The sequence below is a fragment of the Juglans regia genome, chromosome 14 (genome assembly GCF_001411555.2).
Source record: "Juglans regia cultivar Chandler chromosome 14, Walnut 2.0, whole genome shotgun sequence".
NCBI classification, from domain to species: Eukaryota; Viridiplantae; Streptophyta; class Magnoliopsida; order Fagales; family Juglandaceae; genus Juglans; species Juglans regia.
The window spans coordinates 7,908,605-7,932,239 of NC_049914.1; the positions used below are offsets into that span (position 1 = coordinate 7,908,605).

General features: G+C 40.9%; 2 protein-coding genes and 1 pseudogene across 2 annotated transcripts; 1 reads left to right on the forward strand and 2 right to left on the reverse strand.

The window, feature by feature from the left end:
- The first annotated feature begins 1,928 nt into the window (after positions 1–1,928).
- Positions 1,929–2,842, forward strand: LOC108998476 (18.2 kDa class I heat shock protein-like). The gene has a single exon (XM_018975027.1). The coding sequence runs from the start codon at positions 2,075–2,077 to the stop codon at positions 2,534–2,536; it is 462 nt and encodes a 153-aa protein (XP_018830572.1). The 5' UTR covers positions 1,929–2,074; the 3' UTR covers positions 2,537–2,842.
- Positions 2,843–2,906: 64 nt separating this feature from the next.
- LOC108998473 lies at positions 2,907–7,607 on the reverse strand (annotated as a pseudogene).
- Positions 7,608–17,511: 9,904 nt separating this feature from the next.
- On the reverse strand, positions 17,512–23,470 carry LOC108998444 (cation/H(+) antiporter 4-like). The gene is made up of 3 exons (XM_035685563.1): positions 23,219–23,470; positions 18,941–19,942; positions 17,512–18,636 (listed from the first exon to the last, which is right to left on the reverse strand). The coding sequence occupies exons 1-3, from the start codon at positions 23,468–23,470 to the stop codon at positions 17,512–17,514; spliced, it is 2,379 nt and encodes a 792-aa protein (XP_035541456.1).
- Between the last annotated feature and the right edge of the window lie 165 nt (positions 23,471–23,635).

The following is a 23,635-nucleotide window of genomic DNA, read 5'->3' on the forward strand; positions in this document are numbered from 1 at the left end:
TTCTGCAAGAATTTTGCGTTATTTCGTTTTAAGAATTTCCTTTTTTTTTTTTTTTGAGGTTTGCGTTGTTTCGTTTGAAAATTTCTATTTATTAACTTTCTAATCTTTATCTTTTGTTTGGTTTTAGTTGATTTATCGTCCGTGATTTTTTTCTTGTTTGCAGGGGATTTGTAACGTTTGGATTCACCTTGGACTTTTATTTTGAGGTTTGGCTTTTTCAAGTTTCCGAATCTGTACTTATCATCAATGTTTTCTAATTTCAATTTTATTTGATTGTTTAGGTAAATTTTTTCTCATAAAAAACTAAAGGTTTTATGGTTTTAGGAATTTATTGTATTACTTAAAAGAAAATAAAATATATTGTAATAATAAAACTAAAAACACTCAGGACATTTTTTTTAATATTTAATGTTTATCTGCTCAATTCTTTGATCTTGTATATATTTCTTACACTGTTGTGTTTCATAATTGTGTTTTTCATCTTTATCTTTTTTTATTATAATTGTATTTCTTATATATAATTTTTTTAATTCAATTTAATTTACTTCTCGATATAAACACTTACATATTATCTCTTAGTAACCATACAAATTTATCAATATGTTGGTTAATTTATATTTTTATTCAATATTGGTTCTCATTATAAATAATTACACATTATGCTTTGGTAATTTGTAAACGTAAAATTACTCTTATTTGCAAAAATATCATAAATCAAAAATATTTTTATAATAAAATGTTTCCATTTAAAATCAATTGAACTTTCAGTTTTGTACATTTAGATTCTTTATTTATTTAATAACGACATATAAGTACCAAATTCATATCATCCAAGAGCATATCTCATTCTTGAAAAATATCACCAAAAAAACTTTACAAAAAAAGTAGATAATTCAACTTGGCACAGACATAGACCAATTCAAACAACAGCGCCACAAAAAATACAATATCCTCTCAATTGATTCTACAGAAAAGTTCAAAACATATTGATTAATTTATTTACTACCTGATTTATCCTCTCATATATATATTGTCTAATATGACTTCATTTTGGAAACTTCTATCAAACTACAGTTAATATTAAGCATGTATATTGTTTTGTTTTGTAAATTTGTATCAAATTTCTTTAGGATGTATATCGCTATGGTTGATGCATATATGAACGATGTATAGTTGAGATATACAATAGCTTATTTTATTTTGATATGTATATTACTATATTGGATATGTATAATAATATGCTATGATTGATGTGTACGTTATTTTATTTTGTCACATATAAAGTTGATATATACACACACGAGCATGTGGGTAACACTTGGGTAAGGGCAGTGCCAGTTCAAGTGGGCTAGGTGTAGGCACCCAATCCCCACCCTACTTTTAAGTGGCTCTCACCTTTTAGCTGTCTCTCTCCTATGCAAGCATCTCGTAGAAAAATATTTTTAAAGAATAATTATATTATATATTACCAACGTGACATAATTTAATTTATAAAATAAATTTTAAAATTGAATCTTATAAATAAAATTATACCATATAAATGATATGTAGTGTAAAAATTTTAGAATAATATTTCTATTTTTTAAATAATTATATTTGTTAGTATGACTACCTAAGAATTTTTATTTAATTTTATTTGTAAATAGGAGATGTGTGAAGAAAAATATCTAATGTAAGTTATAACTTATAAGGTGATTCAATATAAATTAAATAAAGATAAATATACTATTAAATTATATAATAATATCTATTCTCACAGTTATATCTATTTTTTCTCATCATATTAGACACTTTTAATTAAAAAAGAAAAGAAAAAAGGAAACCGAGCCTGGAGCCCATTGTCTCGTTGGGCGGGCTTTTGCTCATCTACAACTTCCAAGCCCCACCGACACTTCCCGATAGCTCTAGAATGCAGAGAAAGTTTACAGAAATCTCGCGAAAGTGCCCCTCCCACTTTCACCTTCACTTTCTCCACTCATTTCTTCCGCTTTCCCTTAAAACTGAACTCGGGAATCTCCTGGAGAAAAAAAAAAAAAAAGTCCGAATTCTCGAATCTCTAGCTAGCTAAGCAGAAATGTCGATCGTTCCATTTACCGGGCGAGAGAGCAATGTCTCCGACTCCAACTCCTCCAGAGATCTGTGGGACCCATTCCAAAACTTCCATGAGAACGGCCTTTGGGACCCATTCAGCGATTTTCCTTTACCTTCCTCACTCTTAGGGTTCCGCCCTCTCTCCCCTTTCGGAACCTCCGTGAACACCAGCCTCGACTGGAGGGAAACTCAGACTGCCCACGTTTTGAAGGCGTCTCTTCCGGGATTCATGGACGAGGACGTGCTAATTGAGCTCCAAGATGACCGAGTGCTCCAGGTGAGCGTGGAGAGCGGCAGGTTCATGAGCAGGTTCAAGATCCCGGAAGATGCGAAGCTCGAGCAGCTCAAGGCCTCCATGCACAATGGGTGTCTTACCGTGACTGTTCCGAAAGTGGAGGCCAGGAGGCCTACCGTCAGGACCATCGATATCTCCGGGTCCGGCTAAATCTATGGTCTTCCTTTGTCCCTCACTATGTTAATAGGGTGTGTGGTTTGTTGAAGGTCACTGTGAGCTCCGAGTTGCATTTGAAGGTGTTTGATATAATGCGTCTTTTAAGTATGCGATGTTTCTGTTCTTTAATGCTAAGCTGAGCTTGGTTTATCTAGAAATAAATAAGTTATGTTCTTAACGGTTATTGCTCTGTGGGATATCAAAGAAGCTGTAGTAATTCCCGAGTCCTAATCTATTTTCTCGAGCACATTACTTTTATGGACAAACTTAATTCAGAAGCAGGAGGACTGTTTGATTTCATATGTTTATTTTCATACAGAGTATCGCAGTAGTTTTCGTCTGACATCCAATGCTATTAACTTAGCAGAGAGAGCTAGGAAATTAAGGTGCTTTCTGATTTAAAGACTCAGCAACTTTGAGCGACAGGATATACCCTACCAACTCATATAATGAATTGTAAGAACCACCACCTTCCGACATGCAAATATCACTCTTCTCCTTCAAATGCATTGCTCTCTGCCTCATCTTCTTCCCCTCTTCATCCACCATCAGCTTTCTTACAGCTTGCTCTATCTCTTCTCTTTCCATATTGTCTCCCCATTCCTGTCCGATTCTCCATACTTGGGTCAAGTACCTTGCATGCACCCTCTGATCTCCAAAATATGGCTGGCATATCATTGGAACGCCTTCGCAGAGACCTTCGAGTGTCGAATTCCAACCGCAATGGCTCCAAAATCCTCCCACCGCACTGTGTGCCAACACTTCCTTCTGGGGTGCCCATTTCACAATGCAACCCCTTGCTCCAATGGCTTCTCTGAAACCTTCAGGAAGTGGATCTTTCCATTCTGAACAAGCAGTTGTTGGATCCGGTCGAACCACCCACAGGAAAGGCTGCTGGCTGTTAGCCAGCCCCCATGCCATTTCGGCTAGCTCTTTCTTGTCCATGGATGCTATACTTCCTAAACTTATATAGATCACAGAGTTACATGCTTGCTTATCTAGCCATTCAATGCAGTTTGTATCCTCTTCCAGTATACTGCAGGATTTGGCCGGAGCTATTTTGTGGAAAGGGCCGATCGCGAATAATGGGAACTTGGCTTGGCTGCTGGAGCTGTGCCAGTGATTTCCCTTCGAGGTAGTCCATGGTGTTCCAAATGATGGCCGCAGATGTTCTGGTCTCATGCGCTTTGGCTATTAGCTGCAGCAAGTCGTTTATATTTTTGAAATTGGAAATAGGGAAATCCTTGAATCTGAGAGGGTGAAGCCCCGGCACCGGTTCCAGCAATATAGGATCTGCATCTGAAGATTACTCTTTAACCATCAAAATTTGTACTGTTTTCTGCTATCAACTCGAAAATAGAAATCATTTCTCGACTGAATTGGATGGTCTAATTTTGGAGAGATATAAGCACATGTGGGTCGTATAGCATTTAATGTCGTATACGATTTCGGGTAGTGTATGAATATTTAATGCTAGCTGGGTCTTATCTCTCCGTCGAGACTATCAAATTCGCTTCGATAATTAGAAAAAATCTGAATTAATCAATGGGGCTATGGGAATCTTTTATTTTTATCATCAATAAACTATAACTCAGTACCTAATGGTTGGTGATGGGACTAATATATAGTTAATTAGGACCAACAACGCTTTGGATACATACTTTGTCTTTTGTTTGTTATATAGGTAAAATAACACGTACCTTGTGTAGAAATGTAACCGTCCTTGAGAAGCCCAGGAATTGTGTAACGTCCCGATCCCGAAGGTCCGGAGAGTTAGTTCTTAATACTTAAAATTTACTTAAATAACACAATTATAAAATCCAGAAATTTCATAAAATATTAATCCACTTAATCAAACTAAAAATCTAAGTTCCTCTATAGCGACAATAAAGAAATCCCCAAAAACATAAATTAGAAATTCTCTAAAAACTCGAAAACATCCTCAACTCATCAAAACAAATACCCGAAAAATAAATCAGTTTACTAATTACGACCCTTAAATAAGCATTTGTACCCTCAGGCACGTATTTCACTACGATCATCACACCTTGCTAAACTTTCTACTCTTGTTCTCCAGCTGAATCATCAAAATTATCTGAAAAATATATGGAGATAAGGGGTGAGTTATCAACAACTCAGTAAGCAGAGGACATATACTAGTGTGTAAACATAAGCATTTACAGAAATCAGAATGCAGAACAAAATATTTTCTTTCAGAATGCAGAATCAAAATAATGTTTTCAAAATGTAGCGTCAGAACATGTTACCAAAAATATCAGAGCGATAGTTCGAAAATATTCATAATCAAAATCCTTTTGGCATAGTATAAACTGAAACATCACATCTTATCTTGTCATATCAGAACAAATACTATGTTTAACTCCCGTGGTAGGGTTGTGCAAACCCCAGTAGCTAACCGAGCAGAAACAGAATGTGAATCTTCCCCTTATTCATTCTCGGAGCCCCGAGTGTGCACATAGGAAAGACCACGCAGAAAACCACTTTGTTTATAAAGTGGGTGCACCAGAAACAGAAAAGTTGGTATCAATCCGAACAGAGGCCACAGTTTTACACCTGTGGTGAGGTCAGAACGGAACAGAAACAGAAACAGAATGTTATGCCAGAGGTTTTCAGAAATCACATAAGATCATATCAGAGTATAGAAAATCTTCAGAACAGAACAAAAATCATATCACAACATAATTTATGCACAAATTTCATATTCGCTCTATTTTTCAAAATTCAGAAACAGAATGTCAGAAATAAGCTCATGTCTACACCAGTCATGACAGATAATAATTTCTTCTTAAACAGAATCTCAAGAGTAATGCAGAACAAATAACTGAGGCAGTTCAAATTTCTTTTCAACATCAAATATGTATATTTTCCAAAAATAACCTCAGCTCATTTTATTTTAAATGCAAAGTCTAGCATATGAATCCCGCTTACCTGAACTTTTTAGCTTTTTCGAAATTCCTCAAAAACGTCGAACAATAATTAATCGTCACCTATAAAATAATCACGTAATTCTCATAAATATCCAATTAATCACGTATTTCGATATTTAATCCTAAGCTTATAAAATAATCTATTTAATTCCTCAAAACCTAAAATTACCACTCATTATTTTCTAAAATCGTCATTGCTAATTTTAATACTATGACTAAAACATTTAAAAGTCAGACCTATTTATTAATGAAAACAACTTATGAAACTTAATACTAATTATCCCAAAATATTTTAAAATAAACCATGACTATTTTTAAATAGACTAAATCATATCTAAAGTGTAAAAACAATATTACTCCAATATTATTTACTCTTAATATAAATCTTTACTTAATAACATATTAAAAATAGTTTTATGTAATCATAATTAAATAACAGTGTACTAATACATAATAAAAAAAAATAAAAGCCTAATGATATAACATGCAGTAAAGGGCATTACGGTAATTCACTTAATTCCTTGCAAACTAACCAAAACAAAACCTACGTAAATTGAAAACATGCACGGCGGAAACTACCCAAGGGAAAATCGAGGCGCGACGGGCTGGCTGGAGGGACTGCAGTGGTGCGGCAGAAGAGCAGGAGCACGGCGAAGCTTCCGTCGAGCAGCGCTGGGCACGAGACAAAGAGAGGGAGAGGTGAGCGAGAGAGAGCGGAGAGAAAGGAGGGAGTAACCGAGGGAGGTACTCACCGTGAGGGTGCTACGACAGGGGTGGCCTGAGGGTGTTCGGCGCCCTTATCCGCGCAGGTGGCGACGACCTGGAGTGGCTGGAGCGGTGCGGTGCAGTGCAGTGGTCCAGTGGATGGGACTCTGTTTCGGGAGGCCAAAAACAGGGGAAAAAGCTGTTGAGTCTTCCGTGAGAGGGGTGGCTCGCGGTGGTGGCTTTCGTGAGGCGGGATCACCACGCGGTGGAGCTCTCGGTGGAGGGTGAGTGCAGCGACTTATGGTGGTTGGACAACTGTGTTTTTCGGATGTCACAAATGGTGGAAGTCAAGGCGTGAAACAGAGGCTTCACGGGCGCTGGTGGCAGCTTCGTCTGGCTGGGCACGGTTGGGGTGGTGAACTAAGAGAGGCTGAGGTACAGACGCGGACGGTGCTTGGCGGCGTCGCGGCACGCGGATAAGCTTTGGGGTGCTGCACGACTCTGGGTGCGAGGAACCACCGAGGGGATGGAGGCTGAGGAGGAAAAACTGGGCTATGGTTCCGCGTGGGAGGGCAGCGGCGTGAGCTATCTTCACATACATATATATATATATATATATATATATATATGTAGGTGGATGAACAAGAAAGGAAAACCCTAGAGAAGTAGACGTGTGTGTGCATGCATACCGTGAACGAATGCGTGCGTGTATGCATGCTGTGCGACGGGAAAAAAAAATAAGCCGTGCGAAAAAAAAATAAAATAGATGGAAAGAGAAGGAATTAAAAAATGAAACATGCGGGAAAGAAAAAAAATAATAATAAACTGTCAAGATCTCCAAATTAAAGGGAAAAAAAATCTCTACTCAAATTCGTAAAATAAAAACTTAAAATACCAAGCTCAAATAAATAAATAAATAAATAAAAATCTAAAGTCCAACTATACCAATTTTGGGTCCGGGTACTACAAATAACGTTGTAAGTCAGATCATTTATAGCACTGCTAGTGTGTAAGATGATACTGGGAAGCTTCAGATGCTTTGCCACTGCTGCGGCGAAATACATGTATTCATCATATATGATGCAGGCAATCTCACCGTCATACTCCTTTGTTTCCATCAACAAGGCCAGTGATTCCTGAAGGGGAGCTCTGCAGTTGTTGTTGAAAGAAGAAATCACATCTATAAAGTTCCCGGAGGAGACGACACTATCAGAGAAGCCATCCACAATAGGCAGGAGATGGAAGTCAGGGTGGTTTGCCGTGTTGGGGAAGTTGAATTGGGTGTGAGAGATTGTAATGGAGAAGCCCTTGGAATGTAGAATACAACCCAAATGAAGCATCGGGTTTATGTGACCTTGGAATGGACAGGGAACCAGCACCAGTCTGTGAGGTCTCTTCCCTTGCTTGTCCATCTCTTTCCATCTTTCTGAAGTTGGTTGTGTTGCTATTTATAATATTGGAATAGGTGGCCTCAGTCCATCTTGTGGGAGGTAAAGTTCGCAATTATCTATATCATTGTCAACCCAAGTCATTTTATATACATATTTATTATATTTAGACAATAATGCAGTGAATCTTGACTTGGATTGTGGGGGAAGTCGTGCGTATGTTACAAGGCAGGAAAATTGTTTGGTTTAATGTTTTTTTTTTTTTGGTAAAGGTTGGTTGGCTACTCGGTTTCAAACATTCTTGTACTATGGTGTACTTAGAGTTGGGGCTTGTTTGGAAATAATCTTGTGAGGGGAGAAATCCACAGGGGCCATATAAGGCCCAGGCCTGGGCCCGGGCACACGTATAAGGTTTTTGATTGGCCGAGACGGCCTAGGAAGAAGAACATAATGCAAAGGTCAGGACAAAAGGACGAGAGACTGTGCAACCTGGCACCACGTTTGCATTAGTCATTGCTGCAAGGTGGCTTAGACCCTACTTCTAGGCCCATCCGATGAAGGTACTCACCGATGTACCCCTTAGGAAGATACTGCAAAAGCCCGATGTGTCAGGCCATGACAAATTGGGCAATCGAGTTGAGCGAGTTCGACATCGAGTACCTTCCCCGGGCGGCAATCAAAGGAAAAGTCTTGGCCGACTTCTTGGTCGAGTTCTTAGATTTCCCAGAAGTGATAGCTGTGGCATCCTAAGGCAAGCCCTGACAAGTCTATGTCGATGGCTCATCCTGCCCGGTTGGGGGAGGGGCTGTAGGGTGCACATAATCACAGAATCCAAGTAAGAACTCAACTACGTGATCCAACTCGGTTTCAAAACCACCCACAATGAAGCCGAGTATGTGGCTCTACGGGCAGGAATGACAGTAGCCAAGTCGTTGGGAGCAACTGAAGTCGAAGTAAGAGTCGACTCGTAGGTGGTGGTTAGTCAGGTCACATGATAATTTGCCACTAAAGGTGAAAAACTAAAGAAGTACCTCTAGCGGGTAGGAGAGCAGCACGACCTCCTCATATATTTCCACATCTAACAAATCCCGAGTGGAGAAAACCACAAGGCAAACTGCCTGGCGAAGCCGCCTCGGGTCGGGAAGAAGCACCCCTCCCAGATTGCACCATAGTTTGGATGGTAGACACACCGGCCATCTGTCGGTTCGGAATCCCTCGGAGCTTCATATCAGATAATGGCAGACAATTTGGATGCTTCCATTATCGGGAATGGTGCGCAGAGCTCAACAAACGGACAAGTAGAAGCCACCAACAAAATGCTGTTGAATATCTTGAAGAAAAGGTTGTGAGAGCAAAAGGGAAGATGGGCCAAAGAGCTCCCTAATGTGTTATGGGCCTACCGAACGTTTGTCAGAACACCCATGGGAGAGATGCCCTTCACCCTCGTGTCCAGGAGGAAAACCGTGATCTCGATGGAGGTAGGATTGTGCATGTATCGGATACAACAATTCAACCCGGACCAACGATTAAAGACTGAAAGAGAACTTGGACCTCATAGAGGAAAGACGAGAAGAAGCAACAAGTCAGACAACGAGCAACAAGCGGAAAGTTGAGCAGTATTCCAACAAGCGGGTTTGACCCTGGGGATTCAAGGTAGGAGACACGGTCCTAAAGCAGACAAGCGTCACCACCCAGGAAGAAGGAAAGCTCGGGCCCCTGTGGGAAGGGCCCATTGTGGTAATGGCTAGCAAAAGACCCAGCTCATATAGACTGAAGGACAGAGAAGGTCACGAGCGAACGCTGAACACTTGAAAAAATATTTTGTCTAAGAACAATGGGTTTGCCTGATTATGTAACTAGCAAAGACATGAATGAAAGTATGATTCTGCCTCCATTCACCTTTGTTTAAAGATACCGATGCAACAAGCCAAGTCCCTTGGATGGCCACAATGAATTGGTTAAAGGCCAGGGCTTCTCAAGCTCTATCCCTTCATAGCCAGTCCGGCATGAGTCATTTCACTCGCAGACCTTTGTGCAATGCATGGTCGCGATGCATTGGCTAAGGGCCAAAGCCTCCCTAGATTTCCCCTTCACAGCCAGTCGGACACGAGTCACTTGACTCACCGACCTTCATGCACCACAAGCCCAGTCCCTTAGCTGGCCGCGATGCATTGGCTAAGGGCAAGGGCCTCCCGAGCTCTGCCCCTTAACAGTCATTCGGACACGAGTCACTTCATTCATTCACCTTCGCACAATGCATGGTTGCAATGCATTGGCTAAAGGCCAAAGCCTCCCGAGCTCTGCCCCTTCACAGCCAATTGGACACAATTCACTTGACTCGCTGACCTTCGTGCACCACAAGCCCAGTCCCTTGGCTGGATGTGGTGCATTGGCTAAGGGCCAAAGCCTCCTGATCTCTGCCCCTTCACAACCAATCGGACACGAGTCTATTCACTCGCCAACCTTCGGGTAATGCATGGTCGCAATGCCTTGGCTAAGGGTCTGGGCCTCCCAAGCTTTGCCCTCCATAGCCAGTCGGACACGAGTCACTTTACTCACCGACCTTCATGCAATGCCTTTGTTACGGGCCAAAGCCTCCCAAGCTTTGCCTTTTACAACCAGTCGGACGTGAGTCACTTGACTCGTCGGTCTTTGTGCACCACAAGCCTAGTCCCTTGGCTGGCCACGATGTAATGGCTAAGGGCTAGGGCCTCCTGAGCTCTGTCGCTTCATAGCTAGTCAGACACGAGTCACTTCACTCACCAACCTACGTGCACCACACACACAATCCTTTGGTTGGCCGCAATGCATTGGCTAAGAGTCAGGGCCTCTCGAGCTCTGCCCCTTCACAGCCAGTTGGACACGAGTCACTTCACCCGCTGACCTTCATGCACCACACTCCTAGTCCCTTGGCTGGTTGCGATGCATTGGCTAAGGGCCAGGGCCTCCAGAGCTCTGCCCCTTCAGAGCCAGTCGGACACTAGTCACTTCACTCACTGACCTTCATGTAATGCACGGTCAAGATGAATTGGTTAAGGGCTAGGGCCTCCTGAGCTTTACCTTTCACAGCCAGTTGGACACGAGTTCCTTGACTCGCTGACCTTCGTACACCACAAGTCCAGTCCCTTGGCAGGCCGCGATGCATTGGCTAAAGGCCAGTGCCTCTTGAGCTCTGTCTGAACAGGAGCTAGTTGGGACACAAGTTCCTTGACTTGCCGACCTTTGTACTACAATTAGAGAGTAAAAAAACAGGGGGCAACAAAAACGAAGGGTGATTTGCCTCGAAAAAGCATGAAACACTCATATATATAAACATGTGGTTCGATTACATCAATGAACCCATTTGGGTGTGAAAGGTACAAAACAAGACAAATCAACAAAATCATGGCGGTGGAGGAGCGTCTCGGAAAGCCAACGACATCTGCTTTCTCCCTAGAGTCTTGATGATCTGGTAGGCTAAGAGATTGGGAGCAAAGGACGAAAGTTGGAAAGTATTGAGGTCGGTCGACGAGTTTCCTACCAGATTTTGCTATTCAAAGGGCTCCCGTTCATAGACAATCATTTCTGCCAGAAGGTCAGCAGCTTGGAACGAAACAAGTTAGAAGACAGACATAAAGTAGGAAGGAAATGCAAGACAAGGGAATCGTTGCTACTTGGGCAAAGTAGGGTCCGAACCTCTCGCTCGACCGCTTCAGCTCAGGCCCTCTGGAAATTTGGACCGGTCGCTTGGGTGCTTCCGCCAGCAGGATGAGAGGAAGGCTCAGCATAAGGCGGGAATGAGAAAGCAGAGAGTTCTCTTGGGATGACCTTGGGAGAATTCGAGCCCTGGCTCGGATGGACCCCACTACTAGGGGAAAAACCCTCAGAGTTTGGAGCTTCACAAAAAGGAGGAGGGATCCTAGATGGGGAAGTTGATCTTTGGGGGGAGTCTCCCATCCCAACATCCGGCAACGGGCATCACTGCTTGGCGACGGGGTATTTTCATGAATGGGGGAAGTCAAAGGAGAAGACAACTTGACCACTGTGGGCGCCTCATTCGTTGCAGGAGCGTTCATATCAACCTGGGAGGACGACTGTAGAGGAGGTGCATCCGCATCACCTTGGGGGGATGTTGTAAGAGGAGAAGCAGGGCGAGGCACCTGGTCTTCCGAAACCAAGAAGGAGTTGACATCGACCTCAAGGAAGTTCCCCAGTGCGGAGAAAGGGCTCGTAGCCCTATCTTCAACAACACTTTGCAGTTGAGGGGAGCCTTGCTCAGGTCCCCTGTCATAATCAGGAGATGGAGCCATCTCCCCCATTGGGGGTGTGGCACAAAATGTGGCACGAATTGCCTCTTCTGCGTCAAGAGTGGTCGCGAAGGAAAACGGGGGCTCAACGAATGGGTTGTACCTACGAGGAGCATGGTTGAAGAAAGTGTTAAGAAAGACAACGTTAAGGGCGATTTCATCCGCCTCTATAACGCCACAAACACGGGTGGCTTGGAGAATTACTACATGCCACTTATAAATATATTTTCCAACACAATTAAAATAAATCTCCAAAAACTTTATTAGCAAAACTCAATCTCATGTCTTCTAAATAAAGACCTTGAAAACTCCATAGTCATTACCGCAAAAAAAAAAAACTAAGGAGTCCACAATCTCCCGGTAGTCATAACAAACCAAACTGGTAGTTTCATAAGTCTTACTAAACCCAAGGTAAAATTAACTCTAGGAGATATTAAATCTAAAGAACATTAGAAATTCCTTCTTTTAACATTCTCTCCTCAGCTTAATCATGCTCACCAATCTAATTCAGGTTCTCAGTTGTACTCTCCACATCATCTGAAAATATTATGAAGATAGAGGTGAGTTATCAACAACTCAGTAAGTAGAGGACATATGCTAGCGTGCAAACATGAGCATTTATGAAGTACAGTATGCAGAACAAAATATTTTACAGAGTTATCATGCAGAATAAAACATGTTTTCAAAAGTAACAGAGCGGTGGTTTTAAGATAAGTAAAACCCATAGTACTTTGGCATAATATAACCTGAGCATCATTAGCACATCAAAACAAAGCATTTTACAGAACAGAGACCATGTTTCACCCCTGTGGTAGGGTTGTGCTATCCCCGGTGGCCAAACAGGGCAGAGACAGAGGTGAAATATTTCCCTTATTCTTCTCAGAGTCCCGAGTGTGCACATAGGAAAGACCACAATAAAACTACTTTGTTTCCAAAGTGGGTGCACTTAGAGACAGAGAAGTTGGTACCAACCCAAACAGAGTAGAGCATAACAGAGTAGAGTAGAGACAGAGCTAGATACAAAATCAGTACACCATGCCAAAGGTTTTCAGATGCCATATCAAAATAAAACAAAGTACCAAAACATAATCAAGTCATTCTTACATACTGAAAACAAAAGTCGGAGCATCTTTCTAAATAAATGCACAATTTTTCAGAATTCTCAAATATCGCTCTTTTTCAAATTTCAAAGACGTCATAACAAAATTTAACTCATGTCTATACAATGCATGTCAGAAAATAATTTTCATTTTCCACACAGATTTCATGAGTATGCAAATAAACGACCGATGTTGGTTTTGTTTTTCCCAAGTTCTCATTTCATTACAAAATATGCAAAGTTTTTAGAAAATCAACCCTAATCTCAATAATTTGTGTAAAGTCTAGCATAGGAACCCTGCTTACCTGAACTTCTTAGCTTTTTCGGAATTCTTAAAAAATGTCGAACAATAACATCAATATTTAATCCTAAATTTGTAAAATAACCTATTTAATTCCTTAAAACCTAAAATTTTCATAATTCTCAAAATACCCTCATTTTCCCAAAACCATCAATATCCACTTAAACGAATTCGTACCAAATAAGAATTTAATCAAACAAGTATTAAGACAATTACGGGACTCAATAAAAAGTAATATTTAAAAATATCTAAAGTACCAACAACGCATCATAAAATACTTTGACTACTTTAAAAATCTTATAAAATACGTCATGAAAAACTCCTATATTAAAAATAGGTTTACTTCCTTTAGCTAACAATATTATTAAAATATTATTTACACAAAAATAATATTTTATGAGTCTTGAGACAAAACCCATTTAAACATAAACCCAAAAAACCACTCTTCCGAAAACATACACCGGTAATAGTACTCAAATATTTGGTTAACAATTTACATATATATATATATATATACACTTATAAAAAACAAAACAATTTACATATATATATATACACTTATAAAAAACAAAACAATTTACATATATATATATACACACCTTAAGAGAAAGACTAGCAGTTCACAGAAACAAAACACAGAAAAACCGAAGTAGCGACGGCAGGGACTTAGACCAGGAGAAGTTAGGGGCCTCGTGTGACGACTGGGCTGGAAGTACCATGGTGGCGCGGCTGTCGAGCTGGGAAGGGCGTAAGGCGGCGAAGCTGCCTACACTGGGCGGTGAACGCAAGAGAGTCAGAGAGAGATGAGCGGGAGGGAGAGCGAGAAAGGCAGAGCGAGAGATGGCTTGCGGTGGTGACGGGATTGCGTTCAGTGGTTTCCATCGTGTAGCAAGGGCTGCACCGTGCGACGCTTGTGGTGGCTGGGTAGCTTGCGGTGGGTTCGCTTGACACAAGGAGTTGCGGTTTAAGGTGAAACCGGTGGTGGGTTGCTCTGTTTTTGGCATAGCAAAACAGAGGAAGTTTCTGGGCAGTTGGGGCGCGATGGTTGGACTGTTTTCATGGTATTTCTGACGTGAGGCAGCGCCTTATAAGGTCGTTGAGGAGGAGAGTCGTTGTCTGATTCACGGAGGAGGGATAGACGCGTGACAGAGCTGATTCCTTTTTGACGATGATCTTGACTGGTTCAGTTGAGGCCGACGAGTGTTGAGGACACAGTGGCGCTGGGTCGTGGGGGCTGACTCGAGGTGGTTGGATGGCAGAGTTTCCAGGTGCCTCGCGACTTGGTTCGGAAAAGATAGATAAATAGAGAGTGTTTGAGAGGATGGACAGAAACGAAATAAGTGGAGATAATGGAGATTAGGTGGAGAAATCTTCGGAAGTGTAGAAACTGAAATTGAAGAACGGTTGAGAAGATAAAACACAAGCGGCAAGTGGAAGCTCACAGCGAACGACGTTGTGGGGGTAGGGGAGGTTACTCAGCTGCGTGAAAACAAGAGAGAGAAAAAAAAAGAAACAAGAGAATCCAATGAACGACCTTGGGTTTAATGGGCCCGGGTGCTACAGCCTCACCCTTACTGGTTCCAAAGGCGGCTATCGACGGTGAGACAACAGGCCGTAGGGGTGAAAAGCCAACAGTGCGAGAGGTCAGGATTGGTTGGGAGGAGTTTGGTCGATCTTGCCTAGAGGAGTTCACAGGAGGCGGAGAAGAGGTACTGCCGAAGGTACTGCATACAGGCCCTGGCGGAGGTGTGCAAGAGGGGCCACGAGAAGCATTGTGAAGAGGACCCAAAAGGAGCTGGGCTGGAGGCAGCACCAAACTCGCTGAAAGGAGACCCAGGTGGAGGTTGTCATGACGAACTTGCAGAGGCCCCACACGAAGAAGACGGTGAAACTTGATGGGAAGGGCTAGGATGGGAACGAGGACCCGAGCCCCCGACCCGGGAACAACCCCAACGTCTTTCTCATAAGCAAGATGCATCTTGGCACGGTCATCCCTCACAGAGGGAGAAGCCCGGCGCTTCCTGGAAGGAGAAGAGGGGGGAACTGCCAAAAATTCCCGACCGAGCACAAAGGATCGGTCGGGAATGAGCAAATGATGCCTGATGTTTGCATCAGTGATCAACATGTTAGTCTCACTTAGTTTGGGATGGGTGGCACCCAGGACAGAACGGTCCCCACTCGAAATTCCTCCCTCTCGGACAGCTTGATCGAAAGGGACTGACCGTTCGACTTATTAGCCCATACAACCTGAACAAGAAACTCTTGATGAATTTCCTCACCTTCGAGATACTCCCATCCCGAACCGAAAATGAATAAGAAACGCTTTTGCCATTCCTTGATGGAGGATAAGTGCTTCTCCAACATCATGAAGCACTTCTCGAAAGCTCAAGATTGGAAGCTACACAAGCTCCCATCAAGTTGAATGATCCGGTAGACCGACAAGAATTCCTGGGCGGTCAGATCGGGGTAGTCCTCGGAACCATCAACTAGCACCTGGCGGAAGACTATGCAGCTCGCCACCATGATTCGCCAAGCATTGGGGTGGAGTTGCGTGGGAACCTAGACACTACAACACAATAAATAAAAGGGAGTAATGAGAAAGCGTGTGGTAAGCATGCACTAACCCGAAGGTCAAAAAGGCGTGAAGACAACAGGACATAGAAATCCACGCGCCTTAATGATGGCATAAGGATGGGCCTTTTAAAATTTCCATTGCACACGTGCGCTAAGAATTTGCGGGGTACTATGAGGGGAGAAATCCAAAGGGGCCGAACAAGGCTAGAGCTCGGGCCCACGTATACGGTTTGGGATGGGCCGAGGAGGAAGGACACAATGCAGAGGTCCTGACAAGGAAGGGAGACTATGCAACCAGGCACCACGTCTGACTAATTGACAGAGACCCCCTTGACCCAGACACAACAAGACAGCCTGACACCCAAGTTGGCCTACCATCAGGGAACATCCCCTTCCTTGACATAGCTGTCCAGATAGTGTAGGAGTGACACGCTATGATAGGATCACACCGCAATCAATGCGTCTCGAGGGTCGGCATGCAATGACGTGCCTACTGGGTGTCAGTAGCAACCTTGGACAGGTCTGGCAGGAAGCAAGAGTTTGGCAAACACATGCGATCTTGGTACAGAGCCACATATCGGTCACCATCATCTCGGGGCCTATCCCGACCAAGTATAAATACCCCTTTCTCTCTCTCCCGAGAAGGGGGTTACTACTTACGCACTTAAATACTTCTCTACTTATTCCCTCTACCTTTCACTTTCTCTCTTCATCTTCAACCTTGATCTAACTTGAGTGTCGGAGGTATCACGGCCCCCGAGCTCTCCCATTTCTCCTCCTTGCAGAAAAGAGGCCCAGCACCAAGAGTTTGGAGTTACCCAGGCCCGCGAAACATGACATCAACAAATCTCATCCCAAAATTCTCAATCTCGTCTCCCAAAAAATAATTGAAATATAAAATTTTCAAACTAATCATTGCAACTTTTTAAAACTAATCGTTATAATTTTTTCAAACTTTAAAAAAAAAAAAATCAAAATTTTTAAATTTCCAAACAAAAATAATATTATAAAACTATATTTTAACAATATTTTTAACGTTATAATATTTTTTATTCAACCTTTTCTTTCTCCTTTACCAAAATCCAAAAAATACTCAACTCAAACTATCTCACTACTATTTATAAACTAACTTACTACTATTTACAAAATTATCAATTCATCTCACCCTTCAAACCAGCCTGGATCCTATGCAATGCTTGAGGAGTGGCTTAGTTCTCGTTTAAGAAATTCAAAACTTATAGAGATCACGAGGTATATACACACATCTAGTTTTGATCAAAGCATCTTTCCAGATAAAAAGACATGATCATCTACGTGATTAGGTCGTTCAAGGAATTGTTGGACAACGCAGCTGCTCTAAGGCACATTCAAAACCACAAAGAAAATGGGACAAAATCAGTCACAATTAGTTTGTTCTTCCTAGTTTGGTTTAACATCTTTCTTTGGTTTGATGTCATGATTGCAGAACATTTTAATTTAAGATAGAAAAATTTGAGGATGCAAAAAAAACTGTGATTAGTTAATTCACTAGGCTAAAATAAACCTAAATTCCTCACGCATTATGATCTCTTGTAATTTTCGGTATTACAAAAAAAAAAAAAACAAATCAAGAGAAGATGGATGCATTTTAGATTGATCTCAATTTGGTATGTACTTCTCCTGCCGTGACTACCTATCATCTGTTTGTTGTTGCTGCACCACCAAGATAGAAGTTTTGCTACCGACGACATCTGAGGAGGCGAGCAAGTCTCCGATGACCCCAAGCTCTGGGAATTCACTCCATTCCGCAAGCCCTGAGGTCTGAGGGGAATCTATGTTATGTCGTCTGCCAACTATTATAAGGTCAAACTTGTACGCCATAGAGCGAATTACCATTGCGGTCTGAGGCCCATCTTCCACTTTCTCCTCTGAATATATCACATATGCATTACCCACATTGTTACGCTTGACATCCTTCAAGACCTCGAAATCAAGCAAGTTGTCAATGTGGATATCTCCATCGGTTTCAGAGGCAACAAGGTGAACCACAGCCAGGGTGATGTTCGAGTTTCCGGCCAAGCGTTTGGCAAAAATTATTGCCTCTTGATCATCATTACCTCCTAAGAAGAACATGGCAACAGAATAGGATGACTCCGTTGAAGCCATCGAGCGGCCTAAATGGCCACGATCGACTAAGATCCCGACGGAGCAGGGAGCTATTTGGAGGACATTGTAGTTTAAGGTCCTTATGTTATTGTCCTCTGATTCCAAGGACCCATCAATGGACCATTTTCGATGGAATGGGAGCACTATGAGGGATGTGAGCCTGTCCAACGCAAGGGTGCAAATGTCTTCATGCATGCACTTGGGTGGAGTGATTGCTGTGAAAAGGTTTACGGATAATCCAACCAATTTCTTTTCTTGTTTGAAACGTTCGAAAGGGATAATGATATTCTCTGAAAAGGAAGAACTGGAACTGACAGTTCTCTGTTTGTTGTGGGAAATGAAAACTGGGGAGGATCGACCGATTAGTCGGATAAGGTGAAGCACATAAATTCCAAGGGGTCTTTCTCTAGACAAGCATGCAGCTTCAAGTAGTTTGATTGCTGCAGCAACATTAGCAAACCTGTGGATGCACACCAGGACTCGGAGCTCTGCATTGCCTCTGCAATGCATGATATCCCTTTTCTGATAACCTGCGTATTTCCTTGAAGGATCGTACAGGTACTTCACCAAAACTGGAATGATTAGAGCATCTACTAGGATCGCAATAGTTAACAAAGAGAACACTGGTTCTCCTTCTCTGGGATCCCCCTGAGTTTGAATAGAACCATAAAAAGTTAGAACAAAAAGCATCAGTAATTTAACCTTGTTCAAGAAAACATCTCAGGTTACTACACCGGAATATCATGTGCTAAAAGATGTACTCTACAATAAACTAACATTTAAGGATCAATCAATATATTCTTTCACTCTGCCAGTCGTGGCTTTCTTTTTAAAACAGTCCTAACCATGGCAAAAAGATAATTTTTACAAGAAGAATTAGTAGGATATGTTAACTCCAGGAGGTAATCAAATTTCCTAGGAGAAAAATGGGGTAGAAAATAAGTATAGTTACCTTAAACATTAACGTGCATAAATATACGGACAGTTGGTTGACACCTTTGAAACTCAAAATCAGAGCAACTGTTAAAGCATCATTCAAGGGCATTTTGTAGTATAAAGGAGGAACCAAAGACCCCACCATTTTTGCCACAAATGTAGAACAAAACAGGACAACGTTGAACGTTATGGATCTGTCACTGAATGTGACTGAACGTATATCTGCCTTCATGGCAGCTGCAGTCACATAGAGTGGTAGAAACACTTCTTCTGTAAAGCAGTTGAGCTTGCTGACAATGGTGGATCCTATAGGAGGTCCAGCTGGTACAGCCAAACCAAGAAAAAGAGGTCCGAGGAAAATAGGCAAAGCATTATAATCAGCATACAACCCGGACAGAAACATTATCGCCATGATGATGTGAATGTACATGCCTTTGACAGGCTTGCCTTCAGGTGTCTTCCTCACTACCCAACACATTGCCGGTCGAAATGCATATGCAATGAGAAGCAAATAGATGAGAATTGATCCGACCGTCATCATAGCGCGCGTAGCACCTATCTCGGACGAAATGGTAACCACTTCGGAAACGACCATGATCATCAGGCCACTAAGGTCGCTGACAAATGATGCAGATAAGGCTAATTGACCCAGCTCGGAATTCAGAATCCTAAGGTGCTCGAGAAGATAAACGACAACCGGAAATGAAGTTAGCGAATGTACTGCAGTTAGAAATGAGTTTTTATAATACATTTTTTCGGTTAGCCAAGATTTTCCGAGTGTGAAATACAGTAAATAGCCAAGTAGCAAAGGTGACACATGACAGGCAATTCCAGTACACAAGGCTTTTCTTCCCATTCTCTTCATCGTTCCCATATCAGTCTTCACAGCACTCAAAAACACAAACAGTGCTTCACCGAAGAAACCCAGCACATATATCAATTCTTGACTTTTGGAGGAAAATATAACCCTGAATACCTTCAAGTGCCCAAGGATTGGTGAACTGAGAATCAAGCCAGTCTGGTTCACATAATTAAAGAGCATACATGATTAATTCAACATGAGTACGTACTCTGATCATACAAATTATATTATATCTTTGGGGGCAAAAATTATATTACAAATAATTTTGTTTTTCTATATTAATGTTTATCTTAATTCATATATACCGTACAAATTAAGAAAACACATCAAATATACATGACTTTGATTAACTCTCAAATTATGCCAAAAACCGATAATACTTTAAATTCCTTTTTATGATCTCAGCATCAAGCTGATTGTCTTATATTGTCTATTTTCCATTCACCTGATCAAAGATCATGATTAATTTTTGAGAGTGCAATATTGCATTGGTTTTAGTTGTAGTTTAGAGTGCAAAGTTATATATTTAACCCTAAAACAAATATCAATATGATCATTAACTTAAACATGCTTAAACCACATAATGCAAGAGGTACTCTCTCGACTCATTAAGAAATCCTTTAAGGATGGTAAAATTGGTCAAATTACTGAAGCTAGAGGGAGTACCCCTCTTATTTTTCATCCCATGTATACCGATGACATGATACTTAGATTTGCCAATGGTGGGAAGAGATTTATGAGAGGTTTGGACAAGGTTTTGAACAAATATGAGGCTTGGACATGTCAAGTTCTTAATAAAGAGAAGAGTACTATATTTTTTCCTAAGTGAATTCCTGTTTACAGAAAAAATTCTCTCCTTTGCCTTACTTGGTTTTTTGAGGGTTTGTTTCTTTCCAAGTATTTGGAGGCGCCTATAGTGGATGGTAGGTTGAATGCTTGTGATTTTGGTGACCTGCTTGGTAAAGTGAATAAGAAGATTGTGGGTTGAAAGATTAAAATGCTCTTTGTGGGTGGTAAAACTATTCTTTTGCATCATGTTTTATATAGTATGGCCACCCATCTTCTTGCTGTTTTAGATGTTCCCAAAGTGGTACTTCTTAGATTGAATAAGCTTCTGAGCTCCTTCTTTGGGGCAAATTTGAATGTAAGGGTTGTAGGAAATGAATTTCCTGGAAGTATATTTGTACTCCCACTGATGAGGGAGGTTTGGGTATTAGGAATTTTGGGGATGTTTAGAGACATATGAAACTTGCCTGAAGTCTTATTAAGGGCAACTCTCTTTGGGTGGATTTTTTCTGAGGCAAATATGTTAAGTGGAATTATTTATCCCTTCTAGAGCCTACTAAAAGGACTCGTTTTTGGAGATCGATTGTTCGCAGTATCCTGGATGTGTTAAATAGTTCCAAATGGGTTGTGAAAGAGGGAAATATCTCTTTTTATAATTGGGATGAGGGAGGTTCTTTCAATGGTGTTTTACCTGTGATTGATCACCCTTCAATTAAGATAAAAGAATGTCATATTGAGAATGAGTGAGACATTTCTCTTCTGAATAGCTTAGTGGGCTATCAGAAAGCTAATGATCTATATGATGTTCTGGCTAGATGGAAGGAGGGTTAAGATGTGCTTGTTTGGTTGAAAGATAAGGAGGGAAAGTTTATTACCAAGAGTGCCTGAGACTATATTAGGGGTTAGATGCCTCATTTACATTGGACTCAGTGGATCTGGCATACTAATCTCCATAAGAAGATTTCCATTATGATGTGGAAGGCTGTTAATAATTGCCTAAGTGTCGATGAGAAGATTAAAATGGTGGGTATTCTGATGGCTTCTAAATGTAATTATTGTCAAGTGGGTCATATTGATGATTTGGATCATGTGCTCTGCGTGAGGGATTTTGCTTGATAGATTTGGCGATTAGTGGCTTGTCAATTAGGGGTTCATATGACCTCTTTCTACACTTGGAAGGAACAAATAAATTTTTGGTTTCACTGTGCAGGTAAGTCTTCTCAGGTGAAAATTATTTTTGGTCTTCTTCCTTCTATTATATCTTGGAAATTTTGGGAGAGCCGTTGTAAAGCCCGATTTGAGGATAAGTTTTATACGGCAGAGTCGGTTATACATGCTATTAAATTATGGCTTCGTCGTATTATGGATCAGCCTATGAAAGTTTCTTCTATTTCTATCTAGGATGTTGATATTTTGAATAGATTCGATATCCCGGTTTTGTTTCCTAAGCCTAAGAGGGTTTGAGTGGTAAGATTGACTCAACCTCACAAAGGTTGGGTTAAACTTAATACTGATGATAGTAGTCTTGGGAATCCAGGCCCTACTGGTGCTGGGGGAGTTATTCGGGATGATAATGATAGGTTACTTGGTGCTTACTCTGTTTTCCTGGGTCTGGGTACTAATAATTTTGCTAGAATTAATGGAAGCTTACTGGAAGGTGTTACACTTTTGGGTTTTATCGTGTTCAAATAGAGATTGATTCTCAATTGTTGGTTAATTGGATTACTAAGGATGATTGTCATATCTGGTATTTAGAAGATTTATGGGATGACTTACATGAATATCTTGATTGTCTGGATTATACCATGAATCATATTTTTCGAAAAATAAATGTTGTGACTGATTTTCTTGCAAAGTGTGGTGTTGCGGGTTTGAATTTTGATTGGTCTGAAGATCATACGTTGCCTAGTCAATTAAGAGGTGTCCTTCGTATGGACAAATTGGGTCTGCCTTATTTGAGGGTCTCGTAAGATTTGTGCTTGGTAAGTTTTATTTTTGTTTTGATTAATTTCACTATTCTTGTTTTGCTTGTTCCTTGCAGGTTGCCATATCTTTGGTTGTTTTGTTTTAGGTTAATTGTCTTTCTTTTGGCATTGTATTTGGATGATAAGGATATAAAGGTTTTGACGTTTAGGTTTTGGTTTTTTATCGTTTATATGTATCTCCCAGGTATCGGATTGTAATCACGGTTTTCTTCCACCACAAGTGAGGGCAATCAATAAAATTGGGTTACTATTCTCTTAAAAAAAAATGCAGGTTGTAACAGATCATGATTAATTATATATATATTTTATAGAACATAAACTTTATATATATTCTTATAATTGAAGAGTACATATGATCATGGAGAAAAGTAAGAAAGAAGTAGTTTTATTTATATCCTTTTAATTGAAAAATAATAAATCTAAGAAAAATATTTGTATCACATTTCCACGGCCATACCATGGGTTTTCATAATATTTTTTTGTAAAATGTTAAAACAGAAATACTATTTTATACAGTGATGTGCTACTTGAGTGTGAATTAACGGTACGCTTGCAAATAGATTTTTTTTTTCAACTAAATAATTTCAATTAAATTAATTAATAAGAGGTACATTCATGCAGGGAGAGGAATTGGCGGGAAGAGGGCAGTACTTATACGTACAATGAGTTGAGAGGTAAAAGGAGGCATTCCATGACGCTTGAGCATATAATGGAAGGCCTGCATGATGAGGAAAGCAACAATCATCTGGATCTCAAACTGTGGCAATGAAAACGAGAATATCCCAGAATGAAAGTAGTTCCACATGCCCGGCGAATGGATCCTGCCGGGAAGGTGAACACATTCTGTTACTGTAAAAATGTCTGTGGGAATAGAGTTTGAAATTCTGGCCGCAGTTGCTTCTGATCCTGCCATGCCGGCGATGATCCGATCGAACTGTCTGCCTTAATTTTAGACGAAAAAAGAAATGGGGTAGAAATCACCGGAGAGAACCGAATATATAATATATATGCAAGGTAGGAATGAGACAATAAAGGGAAAGTTGCAGGCCGGTTCTTTAAACTTGTTCTCAAAATTAGT

Excerpts from the sequence above, each read along its gene's own strand:
- LOC108998476 (XM_018975027.1), top strand. The coding sequence starts at position 2,075 with ATGTCGATCGTTCCATTTACCGGGCGAGAGAGCAATGTCTCCGACTCC.
- LOC108998444 (XM_035685563.1), bottom strand. The coding sequence starts at position 23,470 with ATGGCAGGATCAGAAGCAACTGCGGCCAGAATTTCAAACTCTATTCCC. Across the intron at positions 19,943-23,218 it reads CTTTTACCTCTCAACTCATT|ACTGGCTTGATTCTCAGTTC; the intron begins GTACGTATAAGT and ends TATGTGAACCAG. Across the intron at positions 18,637-18,940 it reads TATGCACGTTAATGTTTAAG|GGGGATCCCAGAGAAGGAGA; the intron begins GTAACTATACTT and ends ATTCAAACTCAG.